The sequence below is a fragment of the Lepus europaeus genome, chromosome 5 (genome assembly GCF_033115175.1).
Source record: "Lepus europaeus isolate LE1 chromosome 5, mLepTim1.pri, whole genome shotgun sequence".
Lineage (NCBI taxonomy): Eukaryota > Metazoa > Chordata > Mammalia > Lagomorpha > Leporidae > Lepus > Lepus europaeus.
Genome location: NC_084831.1, coordinates 119,452,905 through 119,480,073, shown reverse-complemented (window position 1 = coordinate 119,480,073; position 27,169 = coordinate 119,452,905). Strand labels below are relative to the sequence as shown.

Here is a 27,169-nt window from a genome sequence, read left to right as displayed (position 1 = left end):
CTTGACCACACAGGCTCCTGCTCCCAATAAATCAAGGGAGACTGGGACCAAAAAAGGGCGGGTAGGGAGCACAGAGCACCCGGAAGAGGAGTGAGCATGATACAGCCCTTCTTCTCCGGCCAGTCACCACTGGGCCGTCGGGGAGCAGGGCCTTGTCACCTGCACCTCCAGCTCTGGGAACCCACCCCCTACCTCCAGGCCCACTTGGCCTGGACTCCAGGAAGAGGCCTGTGGAGGTCAGCCAAGGGGCCTGTCTGCACTTGATGGATAGCCCTGAAGAAATGTCTGGCACTTTCCTTCCCCATGGGGGAGGTGAAGCTGCAGCCACCTCTCCCCCGCATTCCTGCCTGCCTGCCCAGGAAAGGGGTGGGATGGGTTGCTGAGCAGCTGGAGCAGGGCCCCGGGCCCAGCTGGGCAGCACTCAGCCTGCTCTCGCTCACGTCTGCACCGACATGTGGGATGGAAGGGCAGGGGACAGTCCCCGAAGCTCCACCTCGTTGGTAAGGAATCCTTAGGCTCCTGCACCCCTCAGGCTCTTCCTGTACTAGTTGTAGTATTCCTATCTCATACCAGCCCGTGGGTAAGGAGGCAGGTCCCAAGGTGTGGCACAGATCCAGGAGACCCCAAGGCTTTCAGGGGACAGATGAGGTCAAAGGACTTTCTATTTTATTTTATTTTATTTTATTATTTTTTTGACAGGCACAGTGGATAGTGAGAGAGAGAGACAGAGAGAAAGGTCTTCCTTTTGCCGTTGGTTCACCCTCCAATGGCTGCTGCGGCCGGCGCATCTCGCTGATCCGAAGCCAGGAACCAGGTGCTTCTCCTAGTCTCCCATGTGGGTGCAGGGCCCAAGGACTTGGGCCATCCTCCACTGCCTTCCCGGGCCATAGCAAAGAGCTGGCCTGGAAGAGGGGCAACCGGGATAGAATCCGGCGCCCCAACCGGGACTAGAACCCGGTGTGCCGGCGCCACAAGGCGGAGGATTAGCCTGTTAAGCCACAGCGCCGGCCCAAAGGACTTTCAATAACAGTCACGTGTGATTTACCTTTGTGAAGTGTTGACATTTGCATCAGAACTGCAGAAACAAAACAATGGGGGCAAAAGCGCTGGTGCCTTGACATAAATCAAGACAGTGGCACCAAACTGGTCATTATGTTCCTCACTCCCACGCTTTGCAAAGGCCAGTTTCTCTTTGGAATGTCCCAGATACAGCAGTGCAAGATTATTACTGTGTAATGGGTTTATTATTATCTTAAATGAGTTAATAAATAATAAGGATTGAATTTTAACACAGCTAACGTTGGTAGCTAGAGCTCACATACACAACCCTCTCTTTGAGGCCCTGGATGACTGGGTCCTTACGCTGAAACCCTCGAGCCCTTCTGGGTACTTCCTAGGCTGTTACGAGGTCTCCTCAAAGCTCCAGAGCCTGCACTCCCAGCTCGAGGTGCAGGGTGGACGACCTGGCAATTCTCTCCAAGAAGACACTCTCATGAGAGCCAAGGCCTTCATGGTCTCTGCTCGCAGCAGAAGCAGGGCCCACAGGCCCACAGGCCCACAGCCCCCCTCTCCCGTTCTGCAGTGTCCACTGTGGGGTGCGGGGGACAGGGAAGGGGCAGTGGGTATTTGGAGTTCGTGTGGGCTAGACCAGAAATGGACTCCCCACCCCTTGATTCACCTAGAATGGTCTCTTCATTTCCTCCCCCCAGGGTGGTCCTTTCCCCTCCCAGGCTGGGGGAGGTGACATGGGGAGGGGGGGAGGGCCAGGAATCCATAGCCCAGCCTGGGCCAAGGGGGGTGAGGAGCAAGTGCATGTGTCCACATGGGTGCCATGGAGTGCGACTGTGAGCTCCCAGCTCTCCCGCACCAGTCCTCTCTGAGGTCGTATCTGATGTGTCCACCGGGGTCAGCACACCTGAGCTGTTCAGACCACTTCTCCGATCCCTGGGCAATGGTGCAGCTGCTGGGGGTGAGGCTGAGGCTTGGCGCCTCTGTCACCCCGGCACAGGGCAGGGAGGTGTGGAGGACAGGAGGGCAGGAGGTCAGCCTCGGGTGCTGCTCCCCCGTTCCCCTAGGAGCCAGTAGGTCCGAACCTTGCCTTTGCCCTGGAGGGAGAAAGAAGAGGATGCTGGGGTGGGGACGGCAAGCGAGGCCCAGGTGGGAGTGATGTTACCCACTCTGGGGCCCCCAGGGTGCTGGGGCAGGGGCTTCATTCCCTACCTTCATTTCTACATCTCCTCGAAGCTCCAGCTCAAAACCCTCAAACTCCTCGAGGACAGCCTTGGTCTCGGAAGACAAGTGGATCTTCAGGGCTGGGGAGCACGGAGCGGGAAGGTTAGGGGTGCGGAGAGAGGAGCAGGGGCTGTGGGGTCAATAGACATTCTCCCTCCCTCCCTTGGCCCGGGAAGCCTTCTAAACTCAAAGAAGTGCAGCTCCTCCATGTCGTGTGTGTGCCCACAACGGCGTCGCCTTCACAACTCTACAGGTGCATCGTTTGCCTCCTTCAATTAAATTAAAAGTAAGGCCGGCGCCGTGGCTCAACAGGCTAATCCTCCGCCTTGCGGCGCCGGCACACCGGGTTCTAGTCCCGGTTGGGGCACCGATCCTGTCCCGGTTGCCCCTCTTCCAGGCCAGCTCTCTGCTGTGGCCAGGGAGTGCAGTGGAGGATGGCCCAAGTCCTTGGGCCCTGCACCCCATGGGAGACCAGGATAAGCACCTGGCTCCTGCCATCGGAACAGCGCGGTGCGCCGGCCGCAGCACGCTACCGCGGCGGCCATTGGAGGGTGAACCAATGGCAAAAGGAAGACCTTTCTCTCTGTCTCTCTCTCTCTCACTGTCCACTCTGCCTGTCAAAAAAAAAAAAAAATTAAAAGTAAGTATACGTAGGGCCAGCATTGTAGCGAACTGGGTTAGTCCACTGCCTGCAATGCTGACATCTCACGAGAATGAGTTCAAGTTCAGGCTGCCCCCTTTTACCATCCAGCTCCCTGCTAATGCATCTAGGAAAGCAGCAGAGGATGGTTCAAGTGGGAGACCTGGATGGAGTTCCAGGCTCCTGACTCCGGCTTCCTCCTAATGCACACCTTGGAAGGCAGCAGGTGATGGCTCAAGTAGTTGGGTCCCTGCTACCCACACGGAATTCCTGGACTGAGTTCCTGGCTCCTGGCTCCATCCCTGGCCCAGCCCCAGTCACGTAGGCATCGGTGGAGGGAACCAGTGGATGGGAGTGCTCTCTCTGCACCTCTCAAACAAATAAAAGATAAAGTGAAAACAAAAACCGCCAAAAGCAACTGAAACCGTCTGGTGTCCTGTGTTGCCAGCATTGTTTAGGCTCTGTGTTTTGTATTTTCACACCCCACCCTGTCTGCGAGACACCCATCTGTGAGTGCAAAGGCGGTATACAGCCCCTTATTGTAAAAGAGGCTTAGCATGAGGTGATTTTGCCCGGAAGTAAGCTGACCTAAGTGGTCTGAGCTCGCTGGAGGTGGGGCCGGCTGTGATGCTCACTCAGGTGTTATTAAAGGCCCTTTGACTTGCCCCATATCCCACTTATGACACAACCCCGCGGTGAGCCTGCGAGTATCCATCCTCGCTGTGAGAACTTGGAAGGAGACGAGGCTGGAGCCGAAACAGGCAGGGGCTGCTGCTCGCTGGCATTCCCCTGGCCGCCTGCCCTCCCCCGCTCTCTCTGGGAGGGCACCGTACCTTCCCCGTTAGACTCCATTCTTGAGGCCGTGTTGACCGTATCCCCAAAGAGACAGTAGCGGGGCATCTTCAGCCCTACCACGCCGGCACACACAGGTCCTGAGAGAAGCAAGGGAGGAAGTGGGGCCTGTCGCTGACGGTGTTAAGGGAGATGGGTGGGTGCTCCAGGAGAGGCAGGGGGTGGGGTATGAGGTCCCAGATCTGCGTGCGTGCTTGCGCAGCCCCAGCCCTTGGACTCCTGCCCCCACCGCCAGGGGCCTCACCTGTGTGGATGCCAATGCGCAAGCGCAGCTGCTCCTGAGGCCGGTGGCGGATGCGGAAGGAGCGCACGGCGTCCAGCAGGGCCAGGGCCATGCGGGCCACCTCGCGGGCGTGGAGCCGCCCATTCCGCACTGGGAGCCCTGACACCACCATGTAGGCATCTCCGATGGTCTCCACCTGTGCGGGCAGCAGAGCCAGTGCTCTCTTCCCCGTGCCTGCGGCCGCACCGCACACACCAGCTGCCTGCACGGTACTCACCCTCCAGCCTGCACTGTTTCCTGGTCTCCCTGTGCCGCTGTCTCTGCCCATGTCCCGGGTCTCTTCTCCTAAGACCCCACGTTATTCTGCCTTCCCCTCACCTTCTCTGACCTTGTCTGTCCCTCCCCCTCCTCACTCACACCCTCACCTTGTACACATCGAAGTTGTCAATGACAGCATCAAAGCAAGTGTACAGGTCATTGAGCAGGGTCACCACCTGGAAGGGAAGAGACGCCGGCCGGGAGTGAGGGGACCCCCACTCACCCATTCTGGAGGGAAAAGCAGATGAGGAGGGGCATGGAGATGCTAAGCCAAGCCCACCGGCCTGGTCTGACACCTGTCTTACCTGCATGGGCGTGCTCTCCGCCGACAGGGCTGTGAACCCCACAATGTCACTGAAGTAGATGGTGACGCTGTCAAAGGCCTCAGCCTGGACTGTCTCCCCGCGCTTCAACTGCTCAGCCACGGAGCTGCGGTGTGAGGGCAGGTGCGGGATCAGGGAGCGAGGTAGAGCCGGGACGGGGTGTGTGCGCGTGCGCACGTGGCGGGGGTGGGGTGTCACAGACCCCCCCCCCCCCCCAGGGACTCACTGCGGCAGAATCTGGTAGAGCAGCGCCTCGGCCTTGCGCTTCTCCTCCAGGTAGGCCTGTGTGCGCTCCTCCACTAGCTCCTCCAGGTTGTTGGCGTACTGTTCCATGCGCGAGAGCAGGTTGTCCAGGATGTTGCTGCTGTTCTCCCTGGGGAGTGGGGGCAGTGAGAGAGGAGCTGCACCCCCCCCCCAGGGCTCCCCCACCCAGGCTTAATGTCAGTCCACACAACTGCAGCAGCGGTTGGCGGCAGGGGTCCCTGGGGAGGGCCAGGGTCTGGAACACAGCAGGATGCCGAGAGCAGGGAAAGGGTAGGAGGAAAGTTCGGTTCATGTCTGAGGCCCCAGGGTCACATGTGAAGCCTTGGACACATCAGTAGTTGGTCTTTGTTGGACTTAAGTGAGTTAGTAAGAGATAGAGGCGGTGGAGAGGGATGGAGGGAGGGGCACACAGGTAGCGGAGGGGTGTGTCTGGAAAGGAGCCCCAGTGGGCACCATGGGAAGGGGCGTGCACGAGGCTGGGCTCGGAGCTGCTTGGGAGGCCCAGGAGATGTGGCCCGTTTCCTCTGCATGCCACTGCAAAGTCTGGTGGCCAGTGTGTCAGGTGGGTGGAGGAGCTGTGGGGACAGCTGGCCATGCAGTAGGTGCGAGAGGGTTGCCAGGCTGTGGTGGGCTGCAGCGGGCTATGCAGGGGGGAGCTGTGAGTGGGCTCCTTCTGCCCTGTGGCAGGGGGTGGGGGGGAAGTGGAAGTGTGGGGTGCACGGCGGCTACCAGTGGCGACCTGTTAAACTTGCGTAGTGTCAGGCGGATCTGCTGGAAGGGTGGCCGCTCCTGGGGGTCCTCGGCCCAGCACCGCTGCATGAGCTGCCCCAGCTCCTCCATGTGGCTCTGCAGGGCCAGGGAGGGCCGGAATGGGGGCTGCTCGCCCCGGGTCACACGCTCGATGATCTCTGTATCGTGGGGGAGGGGGCAGCTGAGGGGTGGGGTCGGCCAAGGGTCCAGTGACAGACTGGGGGCAGCCAGCTGGGTCAGGGCAAAGGTGGAGGAGCTGGGCAGGGGACTGGGCACTGGAGGCAATGGAAGGAAGGTCTGGGGCCGCTTCCAGGGGTCCATGTCGCTGAGGCTGGGGTTAGTCGAGACCACGGAGGGAACAGTGGAAAGCATGGTCCTCTTACCTTTGGGGCTGAGGTCCAGACCCTCCACGTGGAAGACCCCACTCCGCAGGGCAATCTCTTGAAGGATGATCCCGAAGCTGTAGATGTCACCGGCCTGGGAGCCGCGGGCGGGGGGTGACGCCATTCGCAGCAGCTCGGGCGCTGTCCATAGCTTTTCTGTGGGTCAGAGGTCAGGAGTCACAGAGGGGCAAAGGGGAGAAACAAGAAGCACGTGGCTGGGGCTGATCCGGAGCCATGGCATGGAGAGCTGGAAGAGGCCGCCTCCTTTCGCCAGGGAACAAAGGGAGCCTGCAGTTGGGAGTGGCATGGCCAAGCCCCGCCGCCCTGCTGGGCTGTGCAGGAGTCGGGGCTCACTGGCGTAGATGGTGTGTCCTTGCTCCGGCTCTGGGTCCCTGAAGCTCTCCAGCCCGTAGTCGGTGATCTTGAGCACAAAGCGCCCGTCCACCACACAGTTGGATGACTTGAGGTTCCCATGGGAGCAGATGGCCCCGTTGTGAAGGAACAGCATCCCCTGGGAGGGGCAGAGGTGTGGGCACGGGTGGGGCCGACACGGTGGCAGAGGAGAAGCCACCTGCCCGCCTCCCCCGGGGGGCCCTAGGGCTTACCTTGACAATGTCATTGGTGAGCGAGTAGCGGAACATCCAGTCCAGGGTGATGCTCTCGTTCTCCAGGATGTCCTGCTGGGCCAGCAGGAGTCAGACTGTGCCCTGCAAGCCCCCTGGGAGCAGGAGGAGGGTGCAGGGGGCCTATGGTGAAAGCTGGTACGCTAGGACGCTTTGGATTTACGCCAGTGCCAGCGCCCTCCCCTACTCCTGTTTTACAACTGGGGCCGGTGGGGGTCAGAAGGAGGGAGGGGCTTGCCCGTCGGGCCCAGAGCCAGGGCTTAGGACCCAGGTTTCTTGACACCCCGACACCCCTCTCACCTGCAGGCTCCCACGAGGACAGTACTCTGTGAGGATACAGATGTTGGGGGGATCGGTGCAGGCACCCACAAACCTGGTCAGGTGTTCGTTCTGCACATCCCGCATCTGCCGGGTGGGGGCAGCATCAGGGGCCTGATAGAGACCCTCACTCTGTTCATTTTCTGCAGAGCCCTCTCCCAGAATCCGCTGCCCACGCCCTCCTGAAGTGTCCACCCTCCAGGGGCCTCACATATGGCCCTTCTCCCCGGCCCCCCCAGAACCCCCCTGAGCTCCACACTTTCAGCCTCTGTGCCCCCCCAACCAGGGGGCGGTCCCCAGGCCACAGCCTCACTCCCCCACATTACATGCTTCAGTTCAAACAGGACTTTGCGTGTCAGCTCAATGCGTTTCCGGTTCACACGTTTCACGGCCACGAGGTTGCCCTGGGCCAGGAACGGAGACGGTCACTGCGTAGAGCCTGGTCCAGTGCCCCTGGAACACCAGTTGCCCACCCTGCCCCCAGGACCCCCCCGCAGCCCTCCGCCAGAGCACACCCCTGCCCCAGGCCTGAGGACCTGGTGCTTCCCTGGGCTCACCTTATAATAGGCTGTCTTGGCAAAGATTTGGAACTGGCCCTCTGTGGTTAGCAAGGATCCGTAGTTGGAGCCTCTCTGAGGAGATAGAGAGCAGAAGGGGCGCTCAGCCCAGCGCCCAGCCTGCACTGTGGTGGCCTGAGCTCTGGACTTCAGCTCCCCCCGTAATCCTCACTGGACCCTCTCTGCTGTGGCCTGGGAAAGCAGTGGAAGATGTCCCAAGCCCATGGGCCCCTGCACCCATGTGGGAGACCTGGAAGAAGCTCCTGGCTCCTGGCTTCGGATCGGCACAGTTCTGGCCATTGCAGTCATCTGGGGGTGAACCAGCAGATGGAAGACCACTGTCTGTCTGTCTGTCTGTCTCTGTCTCTGCCTCTCTGTAACTCTGCCTTTCAAACAAATAAATATTTTTTTAAAAGTTTTATTTTTAGGCCGGCGCCGTGGCTCAACAGGCTAATCCTCCGCCTTGCGGCGCCGGCACACCGGGTTCTAGTCCCGGTCGGGGCACCGATCCTGTCCCGGTTGCCCCTCTTCCAGGCCAGCTCTCTGCTGTGGCCAGGGAGTGCAGTGGAGGATGGCCCAAGTGTTTGGGCTCTGCACCCCATGGGAGACCAGGAGAAGCACCTGGCTCCTGCCATCGGAACAGCGCGGTGCGCCGGCCGCAGCGCGCTACCGCGGCGGCCATTAGAGGGTGAACCAACGGCAAAGGAAGACCTTTCTCTCTGTCTCTCTCTCTCACTGTCCACTCTGCCTGTCAAAAAAAAAAAAAAATTAAAAAAAAAAAGTTTTATTTTTGAGCCAGTGTGACGCTGCAGTGAGTTAAGCCACTGCTTGCAACGCGGCATCCCACACAGGAGCGAGAGTTTGGGTCCCGGCTGCTCTCCTTCGGATCCAGCTTTCTGTTAACGCACCTGGGAAGGCAGTGGGTAATGGTCTGAGCACCTGGGCCCCTGCCACCCTTGTGGGACACCAGGATGGAGTTCCTGGCTCCTGGCTTTGGTCCAGCCCAGCCTTGGCTGTTGCAGCCATTTGGGAAGTGAATCAGTGGATGGAAGATCTCTCCCTCTCTCTCTCCCTCTCTCTCTGTTGCTCTGCCTTTAAACTAAACAAGTAAGTCTTTTCAAAAAAAAAAAAAGTTTTTTAGGGCTGGCACTGTGGCATAGCAAGATAGCCATGGCCTGTAATGCTAGCATCCCCTATCAGTGCACTGGCTCAAGTCCCGGCTGCTCAGCTTCTGATCCAGCTCCCTGTAATGTGCCTGGGAAAGCAGAGGAAGATGGCCCAAATGCCTGGGCTTGTGCTCAGGGAGACCCAAATGAAGCTCCAGGCTCCTGGCTTCAGCCTGGACCAGCTCCAGCTGTTGAGGCCATTTGGGGAATGAACCAGTGGATCAAGTTCCATCTTTCTCTATGTCATTCTTTTTTTTTTCTCTCTGTCATTCTCCCCTTCAAATAAATAAATAAATATTTATAAAAAGTCTTATTTTATTTTTAACTGGACACATAAAGCATATATATCATGGGGTGCAATGCGATGTCCTGATATCCTCTGACCTTCGAAAAGCCCCTCCAGGGGAGACTCTGCAGCTCCCATCATCTTCTAAGAGTCTCAGAGCAGGAGTACGACTCACTCAGGGTCACACAGCAGGTAACAGTGCAGCTGGACTGGAACCTGCTCTCTACCCGCCCCCTCAGGCACAGCTCCTGGTACCCAGCTTTCCTCCATCACCTTCCCAACCCCCCAAACACCAGTGAGCTCACCCCGCTCAGGGTCAGCCGGCTGCCTGCGCTCCGGAGGTGCCGCTCCAGGCTGCTGGGCTGCAGGTCCTCCCAGCGCACCCGCCACAGCTCGGAGGCCAGCTCCTTCTCCAGATGCATCTTCCTGGGGCATGAAGCCTGCGTGTGAGCCCCGAGCCGGGTGGGGGCGCTCAGCAGCCCCTCCTCAGTGCCAGGGGACCCCTCCAGGGCTGAGCAATGGATGGGGGAATCCTACCCCCTGGGCTGGGGCATCAGGAGACCTGCCTTGATGGGAGCCTTGAGGCACTTAGCTCAGTGTCCTTGCTTGGAAACTGAGGGCCTTAACTACTGTAAGAGTGAATGAACCACGGTTGGTGGGGGTGCCAGGTGCCCGGCGCACGCTCCACAGACACTGATCCACCCGCCCTCCGGGCTTTCCCGTTCTGTAGCCTCCCTTGTCCCTCCACCTTAGCCTCCATGGGAAGGCGGGGGCAGGGGCTCATCCAAATGTGCTGTGCTCTGCGTTCAGCACCTGGGACACAGCTAGCCTCGCCGTCCCTGATCGACTACCACGGGCCACCTCCCGCCTGGCCGGCGGCGGGAGCAGCAAGGGAACCCAGTGCCCGGGCCGGAGCCCAAGGCCCTGTGATGCCATTCCCCCACTTCTCCGCTCTTCCTTGGCCTCCCAGCCCCCAGCCCCCGCAGCCTCTCCTAACCCGGGCCCCTTTCTCCTCCTTTTCTTTCCTCTGCATCCAGAGGCTGCTGAGTCTCTTCTCCCATCTTACCAGGCTTCCCTCTGGGTCCCTGCTACCTCCTCTGTGATGGGTTCTCCAAGTCTCTCCCTCCCCCTACACACACACACACACACACACCATTCACCCCATCTCCACGTCACTCACACACACACACACACACACCATTCGCCCCACCTCCACCCCGGCCACAGCTCACCTGTATATGAAAAAGGAGACGGTGAGAATGCTGAGCAGGGAGATACTGCCCACCACAGCCAGCACCTCCAGGGTGGAGAAGTGGTCTGCAGGAGAGAGTCCACATTGCAGCAGGAGAGATGTGGGTTAGACTGCAGGAGGCAGAAGCTTCTAATAGACAGTGAGGATGAAGGGAAGACAAAGGCAGGTGCAGTCTTTCCCCGGGAAACCCTCAGGGTGGGAGAGGAGTCCCGCCGGGACTGCCTTTGGGGGAAAAGGGTGCAGTGGCTCTGGATTGGCTCTGGATCACAGGCCGGAAGGCAAGGGCCAGTCACCTTGGTTGCAGGCTGGGTCCTCATTGTCAAAGCCGCATTTGGGGATGTCGGGAGGAGGGTACCCCAGGGGCCAGTACAGTTTGCGCCCTGACACGGCTACCAGCTCTTGGGAAGTTCCGTTGTAGTTCAGAGCAACCTACAGGACAGCAGGAGTGGTGGGTGGGCAGCGGCCTGAGCTCAGGCCCCTGTCTAGTGTAACAGTCTTGCCTCCTGCCTACCCCTTTTCTGTTTCCAGGGCCTGTAGCTGGCTGGTCAACATTTACCCAGACCCCACTGTGACTGGATACAAGGAGACCGCCTACCCATGCCCAGGGCATTAATGCGCAAGGATCTGAAAACTCCTCGAGGGATTGATAAAGGAAATGCCATACAGAACCCTAGCCCTACACTAGGAGTTTATGATCCTGGTTGCAGCACACAGAAAACAGGAAAAGGTCCCTCCTCCAGGAAGCCTTCCCTGGATGATCTACTCCTTAGTGCCTCGATCCCTTCTTGTTCCATGGCACGCCTAGAGCTGGGTAACGTGCATTCCTCGTGGCCCCTCGAGGGAGGGGGTCCTGCCTACCACAGGGCCGGCTGTGCTCCCTCTTCAGACACGGGCTTCACCCAGGGCGATGCCCGGAAATCCTCTCAGCCTGGAGCTGGGTCCTTTTGTCCAGGGTTCCTGAGTGTCCAGGTATGGAGAGTAACCGGATAAACAGATACCCACGGGGGCCAGCATTGTGGTGCAACATGTTGAGCCGTCACCTGTGACACCTACATCCCATATGGGCACTGGGTTCAAGTCCCAGCTGCTCTGTTTCCTACCCAGCTCCCTGCTAATGGCCTGGGAAAGCAGCTGAAGATAGCCCATGTACCTGGACCCCCACAACCCACATGGGAGACCTGGATGGAGTTCCTGGCTCAGTGCTTCAACCTAGTGCAGCTGCAGCCAATGTGACCATTTGGGGAGTGAACCAAGGATGGAAGATTCCCATCCTCTCTCTCTCTCTCCCTCTCTCCCTTTGTAACTCTTTCAAATACATAAATAAATCTTTAAAAAATGAAACAAAACCAGGGCTGGAGATGCGGGCAGGGGCGACGACACTGCGCCTTCGCCCCATCTTCTGGGCACACACACTTACCCGGAAGGCCCCAGTCTCAGGGTCCATGTCCCAAAGGGAGAAATCAGTGTCCCGATCTCCATTGCTGTCCATTTTCAGGTATCCCATCACACCTGTGGGCATAGGGGCTGATGGCTGTGCTCCGAGGGGATGGAAGTTCTGGGGTGCCCTACTTTGTCTCTCCAACCCCCACCTTCCAGGACAAGGAATGGCCGAAGTGGGGCACTTGGCAGGACTGTTTGGGGGAAGGAGAGGCTGAAGGAAGATGTGGAGGTTCCTTCTAGAATGGGAAAGAGAGTGGGGAGCACCTGTGCTGCTGGCCTCCAGCTGGGGCACCTGGGACTTAGCCCCCTGGGCAGTCCATTCCAGCCTCCTCCGGGCCCTGACCTTGGAAGCTTCGGTTCCACATCCGCTGCGTGATGTTCTCCCCGTCGGTGACAGTTCCCCCCTGTGCCAGAGTCTCGGCCACTGCCTGGAGGTAGAGAAGGAGCCCATCGTGGAAGGATGCTGGAATGATGTTCACCTGCAGAGACAAGCAGGGCTCGGCTGGGTGCGACGTATTCAGGGCACAAAGCGGAGTGCTGTGGGGGAGACAATGAGGGCTTGGGAGGAGAAAATGACACCACATCACAGAGATATTTCCTTACTTAAAAAGATGGCTTCGCGTATGCTACTGCTGTGTGAACCCTGCCAGGCAGCTAGAGCAGGGCATAAACCCCCCCCCCCCCCATTTTACCCTAGAAGACCTGAGTCTCCGAGGCTGAACTTGCTACCCAGCCATTCCATCACCAAGAGCGACACAGGGGCAACGGGAAGGGAGGAGGGGGACTTGGGGAATGCAGAATGCCGAGGGAACGGGACAGGGACTGACAGAGGGCCATGGAGTGGGGGCGGATGGTCCCCGACCCCCTCCTACCAGGCCATCCTCCACCGTGAAGTTGAACTGCTCCAGGGCCAAGTGTTTCAGCTGCGTCAGGAATTCCAAATACTCAGGATTATCTGGCTCTTTATATGTAATGATTTTGGCAGCCTGAGGAAGGGGTCAGATGAGAGAGGAGAGTTTGGAGCTGACTCCAGGCCCCCTGGTATCCTGAGACCCCAAGCTGCTGCATTCTGCTTAGCTCACGGTCAACCTGGGCCCTCCTGGTGCCTGCCCCTGGGCAGGGCACCTGGCCAGATGGCCTCTCCATGTCCCGGCTGGTCTAGAGTACTTGAACGTCCTCCCACCTCGAGCCTGGCTCCTATCGCTTTGTGCTGGCCCGGGGGCTTTCCACTCCACTTGCCCAGCCCTCTGCCCTCTGTTAGACCCTGACACTCACCTGAAAGGCCTGCCGGGCACTGACGTCCCGCCCATCCCCTCTCTCCCAGGGCCTGCGGGCAGCAGGGGCCCCGGCACCTTGCAGGCTCTGCCCAAAGATATCCAGGTGGAAGAAAACATAGTCTTCCCCGCTCAGGCCGGCGTCCAGGGCCAGCAGCATCAGAGTTCGGAAGGCTTCTGGCGAGCTGCAGATGTAGATGACTGGAAGGCAGGGAGTCAGAGAGAAAGAGAGAGAGAGAGAGAGAGAGAAGCCTGGGTCCCGGGCAGAGAGGCCCAGGGGAGAGCAAGGGCCGGGGTCAGACGTGGGCATGACCGAGCTCAGCAGTGCGCATGGGAGAACCGAGGAAGGGGAGGGAGGAGGAGGAAGGAGCAGAGATAGGGAGAGGGGCCGACCGGAGAGAGGTGGGGCAGGCAGGGCCTAGGGCTGGGGGAGGGAGAGAGGGCCAGCTGGAGAGGCCGGGCGAGCCCCGGTGCTTGGGAGAAGGTGGAGGAGGGGAGAAGGCTGTGGGGAAGAGAGACAATGGGGGAGAAGGAGCGACCGCCACCCGAATTGCTCCTAGGTGGTCTGGGCATTGTCTGGCCCCCCCTTAACCCCGGGGAGCTGGGGGAGCCAGACGTCATGAACCCCAATGGGGGTTCCGGGGTGGAAAGAGATCAGGGAGACCCAGACAGGGGAAAGCAACGCAGCCAGGAGCAGTAAGGGGAGTGGGGGGAGGTCGAAGAGCAGACCCTGGGCCGGGCGGCGCGGCAAAAGGAGGGCGGCTCTCACCTCGGCCTTTGCGCCGCACGGTCCGCAGCAGCAGCGTGTAGTGGTCGCGGTCGCCCTCGGCGAACTCCAGGTGGTCCACCGTGATGTTGAGGCGGTCGCGGACCCGCATGTACAGCCCCTCCACCACGAAGAAGCAGGGCTGGTCATCGCCCGGGCGATAGGCGTAGAGTACGAGCGCCCGGCGCTCCCAGCCCAGCCGTCGGTGCAGCGCCGCCACGAAGTCGCCCAGTTTGGCGTGGCTTGGCCCCGAGCGGGTGGTCAGCGCGTACTCGTCCTTGGAGCCGAAGCCCAGCGCCGGGGCGCCGGCCGTCAGCAGCGGCACCCGCCAGTGCGCGGTGAAGCGCCCTACCGGGGCGGCGGCGTACACGCAGCCCGGGCCGAGGAACACGGCGGGCTTGTGCTCCCACTTGAGGTCCACGGCGGCCAGCGGCGCGGCGGTGTCCGAGCAGGCGCCCAGCGCGTTCTCGCTGCTGCCCAGCACCGTGCGCACCGTCCAGCCGGGCAGCGCGTCCCGCCGCGCCTGCGCGCGGGCCAGGGCCAGCTCCACGGCCGGCCCCACGCGCGCCCAAGACCACGGGTACGAGGTGTTGGCCAGCGGCAGCACCACGGCCACGGTCAGGTTTCGCGCGTGGCTGCCCCGGAGCAGCAGCAGCAGGAACAGGAGCAGGCACTGGCGAGCGCCGGTGGAGCGCTGCGGGCCAGGCATGGCCTCAGCGGGCACCGCCGCGGGCGAGCGCTCCCACCATGGCCTCTTCGGTCCTCTCCGGGTCAGCGGCGCGTCCCGGGCATCAGGCGCGCCCGTGAGGGAAGGAACTGGACCGGGGCACGCTGCCCCCTGCAGCTGCGACGGTCACGGCCGAACTGTCCCGGGGACTGAGCGCGCGGCGGAGGGGAACGTGGAGGGGGCCGCGGAGCAGGTGGGCGCCAGGAGCAAGCCGGCTGGGCCGAGAGGACCCGAGCGCGAGCGAGAGAGCGAGAGAGCGAGAGAGCGAGAAAGCGAGAGAGCGAGAGGCGCGCGCGGGAGGGAGGGGAGCGCTCGTGGGCGTGCGTGAGCGCCCGCCCGAGGGAGTGCGCCAGAGGGGCGTCCGGCCGGCCCACGTCTCCGGCCACCCGGGGGGGACCGGCGAGGACCCAAGCCAAGCTGCGAACCCTCCCTCCCGCCGCTTCCCCTCCCAGGCTCCGTGACCGGAGAGCCAAGCCTGATCTTTAACTCCTTCCTCCCCACTCCCAGCCCGCGCGCTGCCCGCGTCCCGGCTGCGCCGCGTCTCCCTCCCGGGCGCAGCTGCACCACCGAGGGCGCCCCCGCCGGGCCGGCCTCGAGAACGGAGCGGAATCGGCGTGGAAGCAGCCCGGGGCGGCTGGCGAGCCACCTCGTCCCTGCCCTCCTGCCTGGTTCCCTGTGGGGGAAGGGGTTGGGCTCTCTGGGGGGCGGGGGGTGCGTGGCGGGAAGGTGACGGGTGTCTGGACGAGGCGTTAGGAGCAGAGTACGAGCCGCGTGCTCGCCGCCCCGTCGGTCTGTGGTTCTCGCTGCGCTCCACGCGGTGCGGATTAGCCGGGAAGGACCGGGCGGGAGGGCACAGTTAACTCTGCAGTTCCCTAGGGGCTGCAGGAAGCGGGCCGAGCCGGTGGGTGGCCGCGGCCAGGGGTGACTTCTAGGGTGTGTTTGTTTTCACGGGAGGAGGATTGTTAAAAAAGGATGGGGGGGCTGGCGTTAGGTGCCCGCAGCCCGCGAGGGTCTGGGGGACCCCGCACCCCTGGGCGCGGCGCGGCTCTCTGCGGAGTCAGCCTGCCCCCTGACGGCCGGCTGGAGTCACGGACGTACTCGCGCCCAGATCGGCCAACTCGCGTTCCCGCCGGGTCTAGCCCGAGGACCTCCCTTGCGTCCAGCCCCGGTGCGGAGGGCAGAGCGACGAGGACAGGCGGTCCGCACCTTTGAGGAGCTCCAGCGGGGCGACTTCCTGGCCGAGCGCCCTCGTCTCTGTTTTTTATCTGATTGCCCGCGATTAAAAACCAGCAGATGCATTTCTGAAAATGTTAAAAGCGTTGGCAGTGTGCAAGCAGGCGGCACGACCAGGCCCCGGGAACAAATGTCCATCCCCTCCCTCCCATCCCGGTTCCTACCGCCCGTGCTTCCCGCAAGTGCCTTACCTGAGGGCTGTCGTGGGAGTCGTGTGTTCTCAACCCTGCTCTAGGAGGTGAGGTAAGGCATGTAGAGTGACGGAGGACAGACACCGAAGAGGCAGTGGGCGACAGATCATGGCTTTGGGAAAGGGGAGGAGGCATTAGGTACTGGGAAAGGAAGACTGTGTGCAAATAACTGGGCTCTGGGTAACACGGACCCATTAAGTGAGGAATTGAAATTTGAAAGAGATACACAAGAGAGAGAAGGAGAGGCAGAGAGAGAGAGAGATCTTCCATCCGCTGGTTCACTCCCCAGATGGCTGCAACGGCCAGAGCAGCGCTGATCTGAAGCCAGGAACCAGGAGCTTCTTCCGGGTCTCCCATGCTGCAGAGACCTAAGGACTTGGGCCATCTTCCACTGCTTTCTCAGGCCATAGCAGAGAGCTGGATCGGAAGTGGAGCAGCCAGGACTTGAACCTGCTTCCATATGGGATGCTGGCACTGCAGGTGGTGGCTTTATCCACTATGCTACAGCGCTGGCCCCAAGAAGGAGGTTTTGGGAGATGACAGTTTGTTTGGTTTGGTTTTAAAGATTTATTTATTTATTTATTTGACAGAGCTACAGGGAGAGACCACTTCCTGTAGAATAAACCAAATGTAAAATGCCAGACCCTGAGTACTGAAAAATTAAGAAGCAACTGATAGGGGCAGGTGTTGGGGTGCAGCAAGTAAAGCCATCACATGTGACACTGGCATCCCATAGGGACAGCAGTTCGAGTCCCGACTGTTCCACTTCAGATCCAGCTCCCTGCTAATGGCCTGGGAAAAGCAGTAGAAGATGGCCTAAGTGTTTGGGCCCCTACCACCCACATGGGAGGCCTGGTTGAAGCTCTGGATCTCCTGGCCATTGCGACCATCTGGGGAGTGAACCAGCTGATGGAAGACCTCTCTTTCTCTTTCTCTGTAAGTGACTTTCAAATACATAATTAAATCTAAAAAAAAAAAAAGCAACTGATAGGTGTTAACAACAGATTAGTCTTGACTGAGGAGTGAGCATGAATTGGAAGAAAGCACAGAAGAATGTTCCTGGAATGAAGTATGGCTATACAGCCGTCAGCAGCATGAGAGCGAGAGAGTAAGATACACAGAGGATACCAGAGAAAGTCTAACACTTCCTTATGTAGAATCCAGGAAGGAGGGAAATAATAAAATCAATATTTGAAGAAGTAATAGCCAAGACATTTTTGGGTAAAGATTTATTTATTTACTTGAAAGACAGATTTACAGAGAGATCTTCCATTGGCTGGTTCACTGCTCAAATGCCTACAACAATTAGGGCTAGGCCAGGCCAAAGCTAGGAGCCTGAAACTCCATTCATGTGAGTGGTAGGGCTCAAATGCTTGGGTCATCTTCTGCTGCTTTTCCAGGCATGCTGGCAGGAAGCTGGATTGGAAGTGGAGCAGCCAAGGCTTGAACTGGAACCCATATGTGATGTTGATATCGCAGGCAGAGGCTTAACTCCCCTGTGTCACAATGCTGGACCCAACCAAGAAATTTTTTAAAAAGCATCAAAAGGGACAGGTGTTGTGGTGTCGTGGGTTGGGTTGCTGTTTGGGCTGCCTGCATCCCATATCAGAGTGTTTGATTATGAAGTCCCACCTCTGCTTCCAATCCAGCTCCCTGCTAATGAGCCTGTAAGGCAGTGCATGATGGCCCAAGTACTTGGGTTCTTGTCACTCATGTGGGAGACTCTGATGAAGTTCCTGGTTCCCTACTTCTGCCTGGACTAGTCCCAGCTGTTGTAGAAGATCTCTGTCTCTCTCTTTCTCTCTCTCTCTTATTCTCTGTTGTTCTGCCTTTTAAATTAAATAAATAAATGGATCACAGACTTTTTTTTTTTTTTTGAGTGGTAGAGCTACAGACAGAGAGAGGGAGAAACAGAGAGAAAGGTCTTCCATCTGCTGGTTCACTCCCCAAATGTCCACAATGGCTGGAGCTGGGATGATCCAAAGCCAGGAGCTGGGATCTTCTTCCAGATCTCCCACACGGGTGCAGGGGCCCAAGTGCCACTGCTTTCCCAGGCCTTAGCAGAGAGCTGGATCAGAACAGGAGCAGCTGGGACACCAACAGGCTACCATGTAGAATGCCGGTGCTGCAGGTGGAGGCTTAGCCCACTACGCCACAGCGCCAGCCCCTGGATCACAGACGTTAAGTCATGGATTCAAGAAGTTCAACAAACCTCAAGCAAAAACAGAAACAAAGAATTCCAAAACTGGACCCATCAGAGGGAAACTGCAGGAAATAGGAATCAAAGAGAAAAATCTGGAAGCCTGGTTATGGCTCAGCAGGTGGAGCTTCTGCTCGGGCGGGCATCCCACACCAGAGTCCTGGCTGCTCCGCCTCTGATGCAGAGCCCTGCTAATGCACCTGGGGAGGCAGCCGAGGATGCCCCAAGTGCTTGGGCCCCTGCCACCCGCGCGGGAGGTCCTGATGGAATTCCTGGTTCCTGGCTTCAGCCTGGCCCAGTCCTGGCCACAGGAACCCACAGATGAAAGATCTGTGTCTCCCGGTCTCTCCCTCCTTCTCTCTCTAACTCTGCCTTTCCATTAAATAAATCTTTTAAAAAATTCTAATCTAAAACCAGAAGTTCCACATCCAGTGAAATGAAGCCATTCAGACAAACCGAAAGCAGGAGCGAGTGAGCCACTGGCAGAGCGGGGCGCTGAAGCAGTGCTATTCCTGCAGGAAGTATTGTGTAGGGGGAGGGGGGCATGAGCGAGCTCCCAGCTACACTTAGTCCTGGTGTGTGCCTTTCCACGTGTAGGAATATAGCCGGACGTAAGTGAAGGTGAGCAGAGAGCAGGATTTATTTATTTTTTTTTTAGTTTTTTTTTATTTGACAGGTAGAGTTACAGACAGTGTGAGAGAGAGAGAGAGAGATGGCCGCTATGGCTGGCGCTGCGTGGATCTGAAGCCAGGAGCCAGGTACTTCCTCCTGGTCTCCCCTGTGGGTGCAGGGCCCAAGCACTTGGGCCATCCTCCACTGCCCTCCCGGGCCACAGCAGAGAGCTGGACTGGAAGAGGAGCAGCTGGGACTAGAACCCGGTGCTTATATGGGATGCCAGTGCCGCAGGCGGAGGAGTAACCAAGTGAGCCACGGCTCCGGCCCCAAGAGAGCAGGATTTATTGAAAGGTGAAGGGATGGTGCAGACACGGGTGCAGGCAGCCGTGTGAGGGAGAACTGCCCCCCAGAGTTGGAGTTTTCCTTTTTTTTATGGGCACAGTTCTATTTAAAAAAAAAAAAAAAAAAAAAAAAAAAGAGGTGTATTTAGTTAAAGTCAGAATTGCAGAGACAGAGCAAGAAAGAGAGGTCTTCCAACTGCTGGTTCACTCCCCAAATGGCCACAATGGCCAGGGCTGGGCCAGGCCAAAGCCAGGAGCCAGGAGCTTCCTCCAGGTCTCCCATGTGGCTGCAGAAGCCCAAGCACCTGGGCCATCCTCTGCTGCTTTCCCAGGCCACAGCAGGGAGCCGGATGGGACGTGAAGACAGACAGCATGGCAGAGGGCAGCTTAGCCTGCTACCACAGTGCCTGGGGAGCCGACCCTTTCAGGGCAGGGTGTGGGGTGCGGCTGCAGCCCGCGTGGTGAGCTCCAAGAAGGTGTCCTCGTGTCTGGTGCGTGATGGAAAGCGAGGCTTAGCTGCATGAGGGGGAGTGGGTGTGTTGAGCCCTCAGCCATGTTGAATCTGCCTGGGAGGTGATGGGAGTTGGGTGTGCCTGAGGCTAGGGTGTGGCAGCCCTCTGCTCCAGCTACCTGCCTCCCACATTGGGAGTGAAGAGCGTTAACAATGGGAAATCTAGATGACCATTAACTTAATAAACGCTACTGTTCTATGGAATTGAAGATATATTGGATCATACACACAGACGCCACACCTACCCAAGAGATGGGTGCACCTGAGCACCAGACTCTCACACAAGCAGCTTTATCCATAGTGGGGGCTGGGGACCGAGGCCCCAGGCCGGGCCCCGTGAGACCCCCAGCCACACAGCCCAGATTCCTGTCTTCCCCTGTGTAAGGATACAGCTGGGAGAAGGAGACAGAGGTGAGCAGAAAAGCAGGATTTATCCAAGGGTGACAGGATAGCACACACCCAGGCTGGGGTCCTCCTTTTCGGGGGTGGGAATGGTGCTCAGGGCCTGATGGAAGATCCAAAGGAGGGATCCTAGAAATCCTGGGATGTTCCTGCCTCACACCTTCACTTGCCAGATACATAGTATTTGCATTTAAATCGATGCCATCACTTGGGCTTTTTGTCCCTTCGTGTCTTCCTCAGCATTCGTTAATGTTGTTAATGTTGTTCCTCCCGGCGTCCCCTCTAGCTCACTGCAAGTTCCTTCACTCTGCTTTGCCCTGGCCGGGGAAGTAGGCCGTTCTGGTTCCTCTGATCAGGGGTTAGTTGGTTCTCCGACCTCCCATGAGTGGATTGTATGTATTCTCTTTTCGTCTGGCTTCTTTCGCTTGACACTGCCCGGGTTCCTCCATGTTTTTGCACTCGTCAGCAATCTGCTCTTGTTATATTTTCGTAGCACTCCGTTATGTACACATAGACCAATTTGTCATCCACTCTCCTGTTGATGAATTCAGTACGGCCAACTCGCCAAGACACGTGTAAATACCTCTGGGTTGTTTCCAGTTCGGGCCTCACTTTTCTGGGGACCACCACAATGGGTTGCAGCCCCCCCCCTCAGTGAGTGAGAGGGGACGCCTAGGAGGAACAAACATTAAGGAATGCTAAGGAAGACACGAAGGGGGCGTGGAAAGGAGGGACAAAAAGTCCAAGTGATGGCATTGATTTAAATGCAAATACCGTGTGTCCGTGTGGCCAGTGAGGGTGAGGCGGGATCACGCCAGGATTTGCAGGAGCAAAAAACAGGAACAGGAGGAGAAGGTGGAAACCCCCAATTTCTTGGCTCTCCTTCTCTGAGTTGTCATTCCAAGACTTTGTCAATTTTCCTTCTAACGCCTCAAGGCCTGTTTCTCCAACCTAGTCCATACTAGGGAAAGTACCTTTTACACGCTGGCGGTGGAGACAGAAGATGCGAGACGGTATTGAAGGAAGGAATACTGTAGCAGGTTGTGGAACTGAGAAATGAAAAACAAGGTTCCTAGCAGAGGATGGTTTCGATCCATCGACCTCTGGGTTATGGGCCCAGCACGCTTCCGCTGCGCCACTCTGCTTCCTGGTGGCCAGCTTTCCACTATTAATACAAAAGGCACTTCACTTGTTCGTCGTTTTAAAGTCTCTATCCAGCGCCACCTAGTGTTGGCTCAAAAAATTTGTAATTACTGTCACGCCTGTTCTTATTGGCCGGTTCCTGGCACGAGAGCCATTTTTTTATTGGTCCATAAGCCCGGTTCTCCAAAGCAAACCAATAAGCATAAGCGGCAGAGCAAGGCGGGAGCCAATCGCGGCGCGTTTTGTTGGGACACGCCGGCCAGACGCCTTTCCAGTTGTCTGCTTCTCTGAGGAAAGGGGCGGTTGGTGCGGCCTCCATTGTTCGGTGTGAAGGGCGCCATGAGGTAGGGGGAGCGAGGTGCTGGAAAGATTGTGGGTATCCGGCCGAAAATGTTGGGAAGGTGGGCCGAGAGGAGGCGGAGGACCGGGCAGGGCCCGCGAACTCCGGGGCCGGGGCCGGGCGCCGGCCTCCGCGGGGGCGTCGTGCGCAGGCCGCCGGGGAGCTTCCCCGCGTGCGGCGCCGGGTGTGCCCGGCCGGGGCGCTGAGCGCCGCTGTGGGGGCTGGCGTGCCCGGGTTGTGGGGTCTTTCTCGCAGGGGCGCTGCGGTGAAGCCGTCCGGCAGCAGGAGGTCACGAGCAGGGGGCGCCGGGCGCCGTTCGGGACGCGGGGTGGGAGGGGGCGGCGGAGGCGGCCGGCGGGAAGCCAGGCCGGGCAGTAACGTCTGTGCATTTCCAGGGGTGACAGAGGCCGTGGTCGCGGTGGGCGCTTCGGCTCCAGAGGCGGCCCGGGCGGAGGGTGAGTGCCAGTTTTTCTCTCTCCGCGCGTGCTAGTTTGGGTCACCTAAGAGGAGGATGGCGGGGTCCGAGGGTGTTTTTGTGCGAGCCGGCTGGGGGTCACAGCCTGCTTCTGCTGCGGGCCTAGGCTCTGGCCTTGCTCAGAATCCCACTCGGCCCTCCCCAAGCTGTGCGTCGTGTATCTCTCGCTTGATTGCTGTGTGCTGAATAATTTGAGCTGTTTGTCTTGTTGCAGGTTCAGGCCCTTTGTGCCGCATATCCCATTTGATTTCTATTTGGTAAGTGCTTTGGGTTGGTGAATGCGTCCTGACCCCTGGTCACCAGCAGATGTAGAAGTGGAGGCCAACATCCCCCTGACATGGTGGTCGCAGTAGAAGGGATTTGGGAACGGCCTTGGGGTTGTGCGTTAGCACACTTGGCAATAACCTGATTGTAATCTTTGAACAACTCATTGCATCTCTGGCTTATTTGTTACTATAAAGGTAGTAAGAACATACATTATGGCTGTTCTTCTGGGTCCTTGTTGGAAGGTTTTTTCAAAAGATTTATTTATTTGAAAAGTACAGTGTCAGAGAGAGAAATAAATATCTTGCATCCACTGTTTCATTCCTCATGGCCACCATAGCCAGGGCTGGGCCAGGCTGGAGCCAAGAGCCAGGAATTGCATCCTGGTCTCCCACATGGGTGACAAGGGCCCAGGATCTTGGGCCATCATCTATTGCTTTCCCAAGATCATTAGCAGGGAGCTGGTTTGGAAGTGCAGCAGCTGGGACTCTGTTATCAGAAGCCAGAGGCAGCTTAACCCACTGCACCACAAGTCTCCCCTCTGCTTGACATCTTAAGGAGTAAAAGCAAGTGTTGCAGAATTTTCTGTGTTCAGGTTTTTCTGTTGCACTAATAGAGGAATAAAACCAGTCTCTCCTGTATGTTGCTGGTGGTCAGTGGTTTATACTTGTTTGTTTGTGATTTAGTGTGAAATGGCTTTCCCCCGGGTCAAGCCGGCCCCTGATGAGACTTCCTTCAGTGAAGCTTTGCTGAAGAGGAATCAGGACCTTGCTCCCAATTCTGCCGAACAGGTGTGTGCTCCTGGCTCCCTTTCTGAGCTTTCTCCACGAAAGGGAAGTGGAGAATAAGAATAGGTTCCCTGAGCCTGAGGCCCACCAAAGCTTTCATTCTTGTTTCTCACTGTGGTTGGAGATGGGGAGCGAGGTGAGCGTCTAAACACATTGCGTAGGCATTTGTGTTTTCACTGGGGAATCTGTGTGTGGCAGCTCAAGACCAGAAGCACTGAGTTGTTTTTAGAACCTTCTGTTGACGGCTGTCAGCTTCCACAGAAGGGACCAGGAGAAAATATCCAAACTCGGAGAGATTGCTTACAACTTTTCATTTTGGGGTTTTACTGTTTTTCAGGCCTCTATCCTTTCTCTGGTGACAAAAATAAACAATGTGATTGACAATTTGATTGTGGCTCCAGGCACATTTGAAGTGGTGAGTTTCTGATGACAGCCCCAGGAAAGGGCGGCCTTGGTGATGTGCAGATTTCCTTGGCTCCTGTCTCTTAGTTTTTCAGTTGCCTGAACTTGGACAGGACAGTGGGATTCCTTTCTCTGTTAATACTGATCTTGGGGATACGGTTTGTGTTGATACCAGCCGGCCATGACAGGCCAGGCTTTCATGTGGTTTCTTGGGGTGGGGTTTTACCTTTGCTACTTCCAAGTCTGAGTAATAGGAAGCTGTTATCTGTGTTATCACAGAGTACTGAGAGCATCTAGGCATCTTCTGAAATGTTTTTTCCTGAAATCTCTTTCCCAACAGCAAATCGAAGAAGTCCGGCAGGTAGGATCTTACAAAAAGGGAACAATGACTACAGGACACAATGTGGCTGACCTGGTGGTGATACTCAAGATCCTGCCGACGTGTGAGTGTCTTTCTTGTGACAGTGGGAACGGAACGTGGCAGGTTCTGTGGCTTGAGGCCTAGGTCTTTAAAGCTCAGCTTTCTTGTGAGAAAGGATGTTTGGGTGAGAAAAGATTCTTTTTTCAACATGACAAAGGAGAAACTGGAGTGAGTGAAAGAATGTATGGCCAGTTCTGTAAGGCAGTGTTTCTCAAGTGGAGGGGGGTGGAGGGGAGGGGGGTGAGCCCATCCGGAATGTTGTCTTTGCCCCGATCTGAAAACCCATTCCGTACAACAGAAGGGTCCTGTTCGCTCAGCCTTCAGTTTCTGGTCAGGCCTTAGCTGCCCCTTGTTAAAGTATTCATTATCTGAACGGAGGGCAGAAATGGCAGTGTAAAACATCTCGCAGATACGGAGAAAGCATACGTGATTACGAGATTCTCACAGCACCCGTCTCGCTCTTTCTCACTCTAGTGGAAGCTGTTGCTGCCCTGGGGAACAAAGTCGTGGAAAGCCTGAGAGCACAGGATCCCTCGGAAGGTGGGTGTTTGTCCGTGAGTGTTGAGTGCTTGAACGGGTCCTGGTCCTGTGATCACATCCACACTTCAGACAAAGTCAGGTCAGGCTAGATGGGAGAGGAAATGAAGAATTTTATGCTCTAGAAGTTTCTAACGGGGGCCTTAGGTATTCAGAATCCATTTGGTCTCCCTTCTGAATCTCTAGGCCAAATTCTCATTCTGGGTTTGACTTTGGTTATTTAAGGGAAATGTGACAGTTAATGGCTTTTGATTTCTGTTTTAGTTTTGACCATGCTGACCAATGAAACTGGCTTTGAAATTAGTTCTTCGGATGCCACGGTGAAGATTCTCATTACAACAGTGCCGCCTAATCTCCGAAAACTGGACCCAGAACTCCACTGTTAGTTTTTTCTTTTCCCCCCTATTGCTGGGGAACTTGGGGGAGAAATTCAAAATACAATATTGTGGCTATTACTTAGCTTGTTGCTATTCCACATGAAGCCACCTGAGGACTGAAGGACTCGCTGAGTTTTGCTCTCCTTGTGTAATTTGGAAGTAGTTTTGCCAGCTTGCTGGTGACATTTTCAAAGACAGGATGGCCAGTAGTTGGAAGACTTAACAAGGACTGAGGGAGGGTGATAGGTTTTTTATATTTTATTTATTTATCTGAGGCGGGAGAGACAACTTGCATCCACTAAATCATTCCCCAGATGTCCCCAACAGCTGAGGCTGGGCCAAAGAACGGAGGAAATACTTGCAGATGGGGCTAGGTGGGAGAGGCCTCCCATCCCCTGGTTCAGTCCCCAAGTGCCTGATGCAGGGCTGATCCAGGGGCTGATCCAGGCCGGAGGTAGGAGCCTGGACCTCAGTTCACGTCTCCCATGTGGGTGGCAGGGACCTAGCTACTCGAGCTGTCACCACTGCCTGCAGGGTACACATTAGCAAAAAGTTGGCTTGCGGTGCAGAGCTGGGACTGCACCCCAAGCAACCGGTAAGGGATGTGGGCATCCAAGCAGTGTCTTGACTGCTGGGTCAGTTGCCCACCCAGTGTAGGCTTTGGAGAAAGTCACATCTTGCATCCTAGATTGTGGCTGGGGCCAGTTTTAAAGAAACAAAGCCCAGGTAGCCTGCCTTGCATCCAGGTTGTTGGTCTGTGGTAGTGGGCCTGAATTGCTTGGTGACAGGAGTGATTCCTCTTGGCTGTCATTCTTTCTTCTAGTGGATATCAAGGTGTTGCAGAGTGCCTTAGCAGCCATCCGACACGCCCGCTGGTTTGAGGAAAATGCCTCTCAGTCCACGTGAGTCCCTCTCTGGCCATTTGGATTAAAATAACCTAATTGGCAGTGAGTAGCAAGATTAGGAGAAAGGAGAATATATAGTTCTAGAAATGGCATAGTGAGCTTCAACTTCCTCAGGTGTGGAAATACGTGAGTGTACTACTTCAATCCTTGCATTACACCTTATTTTTATTTTTAGTGTTAAAGTTCTCATCAGACTGCTGAAGGACTTGAGGATTCGTTTTCCCGGCTTTGAGCCCCTCACACCCTGGATCCTTGATCTGCTTGTAAGTACAGAAGGCAACTGGAGTTCCTATGTAACAGCTATTCTCAGGCCTATCAGAATCTGAACTTCGGTGAAGAAGAAAACACTATGGTAGACAAGTAATCCAGAGTTTATTCATGGGGTTTCCAGAGTGTTAAGTGAATAGTTACGGGGTTACAGTGCCCCTTTGTCTTTTCATTACTGCTATCCATTATTTTGACAGTAGAACTGATTGAATAGCCCCTTCAGAATTTCTTCTGAACATGAGAAGACCTTAATGACCAGTTTCCTCATGATCTGAAGTTCTGCTTTGGCGCCTCACTCACCAGCTTTATCGTTTTCTAGGGGCACTATGCTGTGATGAACAACCCCACGAGACAGCCTCTGGCCCTAAACGTGGCATACAGGTACCGCGTGCTGCTCTGGGGTGTCTTTGGGGCGGCGGTTGTGAGCAGTGTTGTGTGTGAACTCCTCCCTGTGTTCCAGGCGCTGCCTGCAGATTCTGGCTGCAGGACTGTTCCTTCCGGGTTCCGTGGGTATCACTGACCCCTGTGAGAGTGGCAACTTCAGAGTGCACACAGTCATGACCCTGGAGCAGCAGGTACCGGGGCAGCTCCTGACACGGCTCTCCGCTCCACTCTTGCATGCTCGTAGTCGGAAGGCAGAGGGAATAATGGGATCTTGGGGGACTCTGAAAGACTGGTCCTGAGATGAAATGTCTTCATCTCTTTTCATGAGGATGCTGGTTTTCCTTTCTAAGTTACCCTCGTTGCTCTCCTCCTCCTTCAGGACATGGTGTGCTACACAGCTCAGACTCTGGTGCGAATCCTCTCGCACGGGGGCTTTAGGAAGATCCTCGGCCAGGAGGGGGACGCCAGCTGTAAGTGACCGCTGTTGGGCCGGGGTTTCCTGTGGAACTCTGGTTACAGAGACGCCACCACTCGGATTTCTAGATATCCACCTACCTAAGGGGCTTTTTCTCTTCTAGATCTTGCTTCCGAAATATCTACCTGGGACGGAGTGATAGTGACTCCTTCAGAAAAGGCTTATGAGAAGCCACCAGAGAAGAAGGAAGGCGAGGAAGAGGAGGAGAACACCGAAGAACCACCTCAAGGAGAGGAAGAGGAAAGCATGGAGACTCAGGAGTGACCTCCCTCCTACCCAGCAGGAAGACTGGGGCCTCCGCTAGCCGCAGTGGGGCTCCATCGCGGGGTTTCTGCGGGATAGGGGAGCCAGCCTGAAGAAGGAAATGCCATTCCACTGGGGTTTATATTGGCTTAGCAGGCAGAGGTGTCCCATTAGTGACCTGTGCCGTTCATCCGTAATAAAGCAGGGTGCCCACATTTCCTAGTACTTAGCTCCTGAAGCCCCTCCGAACCAGTACCTTTG

General features: G+C 57.0%; 2 protein-coding genes and 1 non-coding gene across 5 annotated transcripts; 1 reads left to right on the top strand and 2 right to left on the bottom strand.

Annotated features, from left to right (window-relative positions):
* Window positions 1-702: 702 nt before the first annotated feature.
* Window positions 703-14,730, bottom strand: NPR1 (natriuretic peptide receptor 1). 3 transcript variants are annotated; one of them, XM_062192288.1, is made up of 22 exons: window positions 13,671-14,730; window positions 12,903-13,102; window positions 12,500-12,613; window positions 11,971-12,106; window positions 11,605-11,696; window positions 10,481-10,616; window positions 10,168-10,252; window positions 9,241-9,361; window positions 7,484-7,558; window positions 7,253-7,330; window positions 6,909-7,040; window positions 6,591-6,662; window positions 6,340-6,496; window positions 5,986-6,141; window positions 5,592-5,760; window positions 4,815-4,961; window positions 4,571-4,694; window positions 4,373-4,441; window positions 3,969-4,143; window positions 3,706-3,804; window positions 2,221-2,312; window positions 703-2,105 (listed from the first exon to the last, which is right to left on the bottom strand). In XM_062192288.1, the coding sequence occupies exons 1-22, from the start codon at window positions 14,374-14,376 to the stop codon at window positions 2,043-2,045; spliced, it is 3,198 nt and encodes a 1,065-aa protein (XP_062048272.1). In that variant the 5' UTR covers window positions 14,377-14,730; the 3' UTR covers window positions 703-2,042. The 3 variants fall into 3 exon arrangements, with proteins under 3 accessions (XP_062048272.1, XP_062048273.1, XP_062048275.1); XM_062192289.1 differs by having other exon boundaries at window positions 6,909-7,013; XM_062192291.1 differs by lacking the exon at window positions 7,253-7,330 and having other exon boundaries at window positions 6,909-7,013.
* Window positions 14,731-20,960: 6,230 nt separating this feature from the next.
* On the bottom strand, window positions 20,961-21,032 carry TRNAM-CAU (transfer RNA methionine (anticodon CAU)). The gene has a single exon. It is a non-coding gene; the product is annotated as a tRNA-Met (tRNA).
* Window positions 21,033-21,270: 238 nt separating this feature from the next.
* On the top strand, window positions 21,271-27,016 carry ILF2 (interleukin enhancer binding factor 2). Its single transcript, XM_062192286.1, has 14 exons — window positions 21,271-21,374; window positions 21,766-21,825; window positions 22,060-22,102; window positions 22,796-22,900; window positions 23,235-23,312; window positions 23,640-23,742; window positions 24,195-24,260; window positions 24,522-24,638; window positions 25,458-25,536; window positions 25,715-25,802; window positions 26,126-26,187; window positions 26,267-26,381; window positions 26,570-26,660; window positions 26,769-27,016. The coding sequence occupies exons 1-14, from the start codon at window positions 21,370-21,372 to the stop codon at window positions 26,927-26,929; spliced, it is 1,173 nt and encodes a 390-aa protein (XP_062048270.1). The 5' UTR covers window positions 21,271-21,369; the 3' UTR covers window positions 26,930-27,016.
* Window positions 27,017-27,169: the final 153 nt, after the last annotated feature.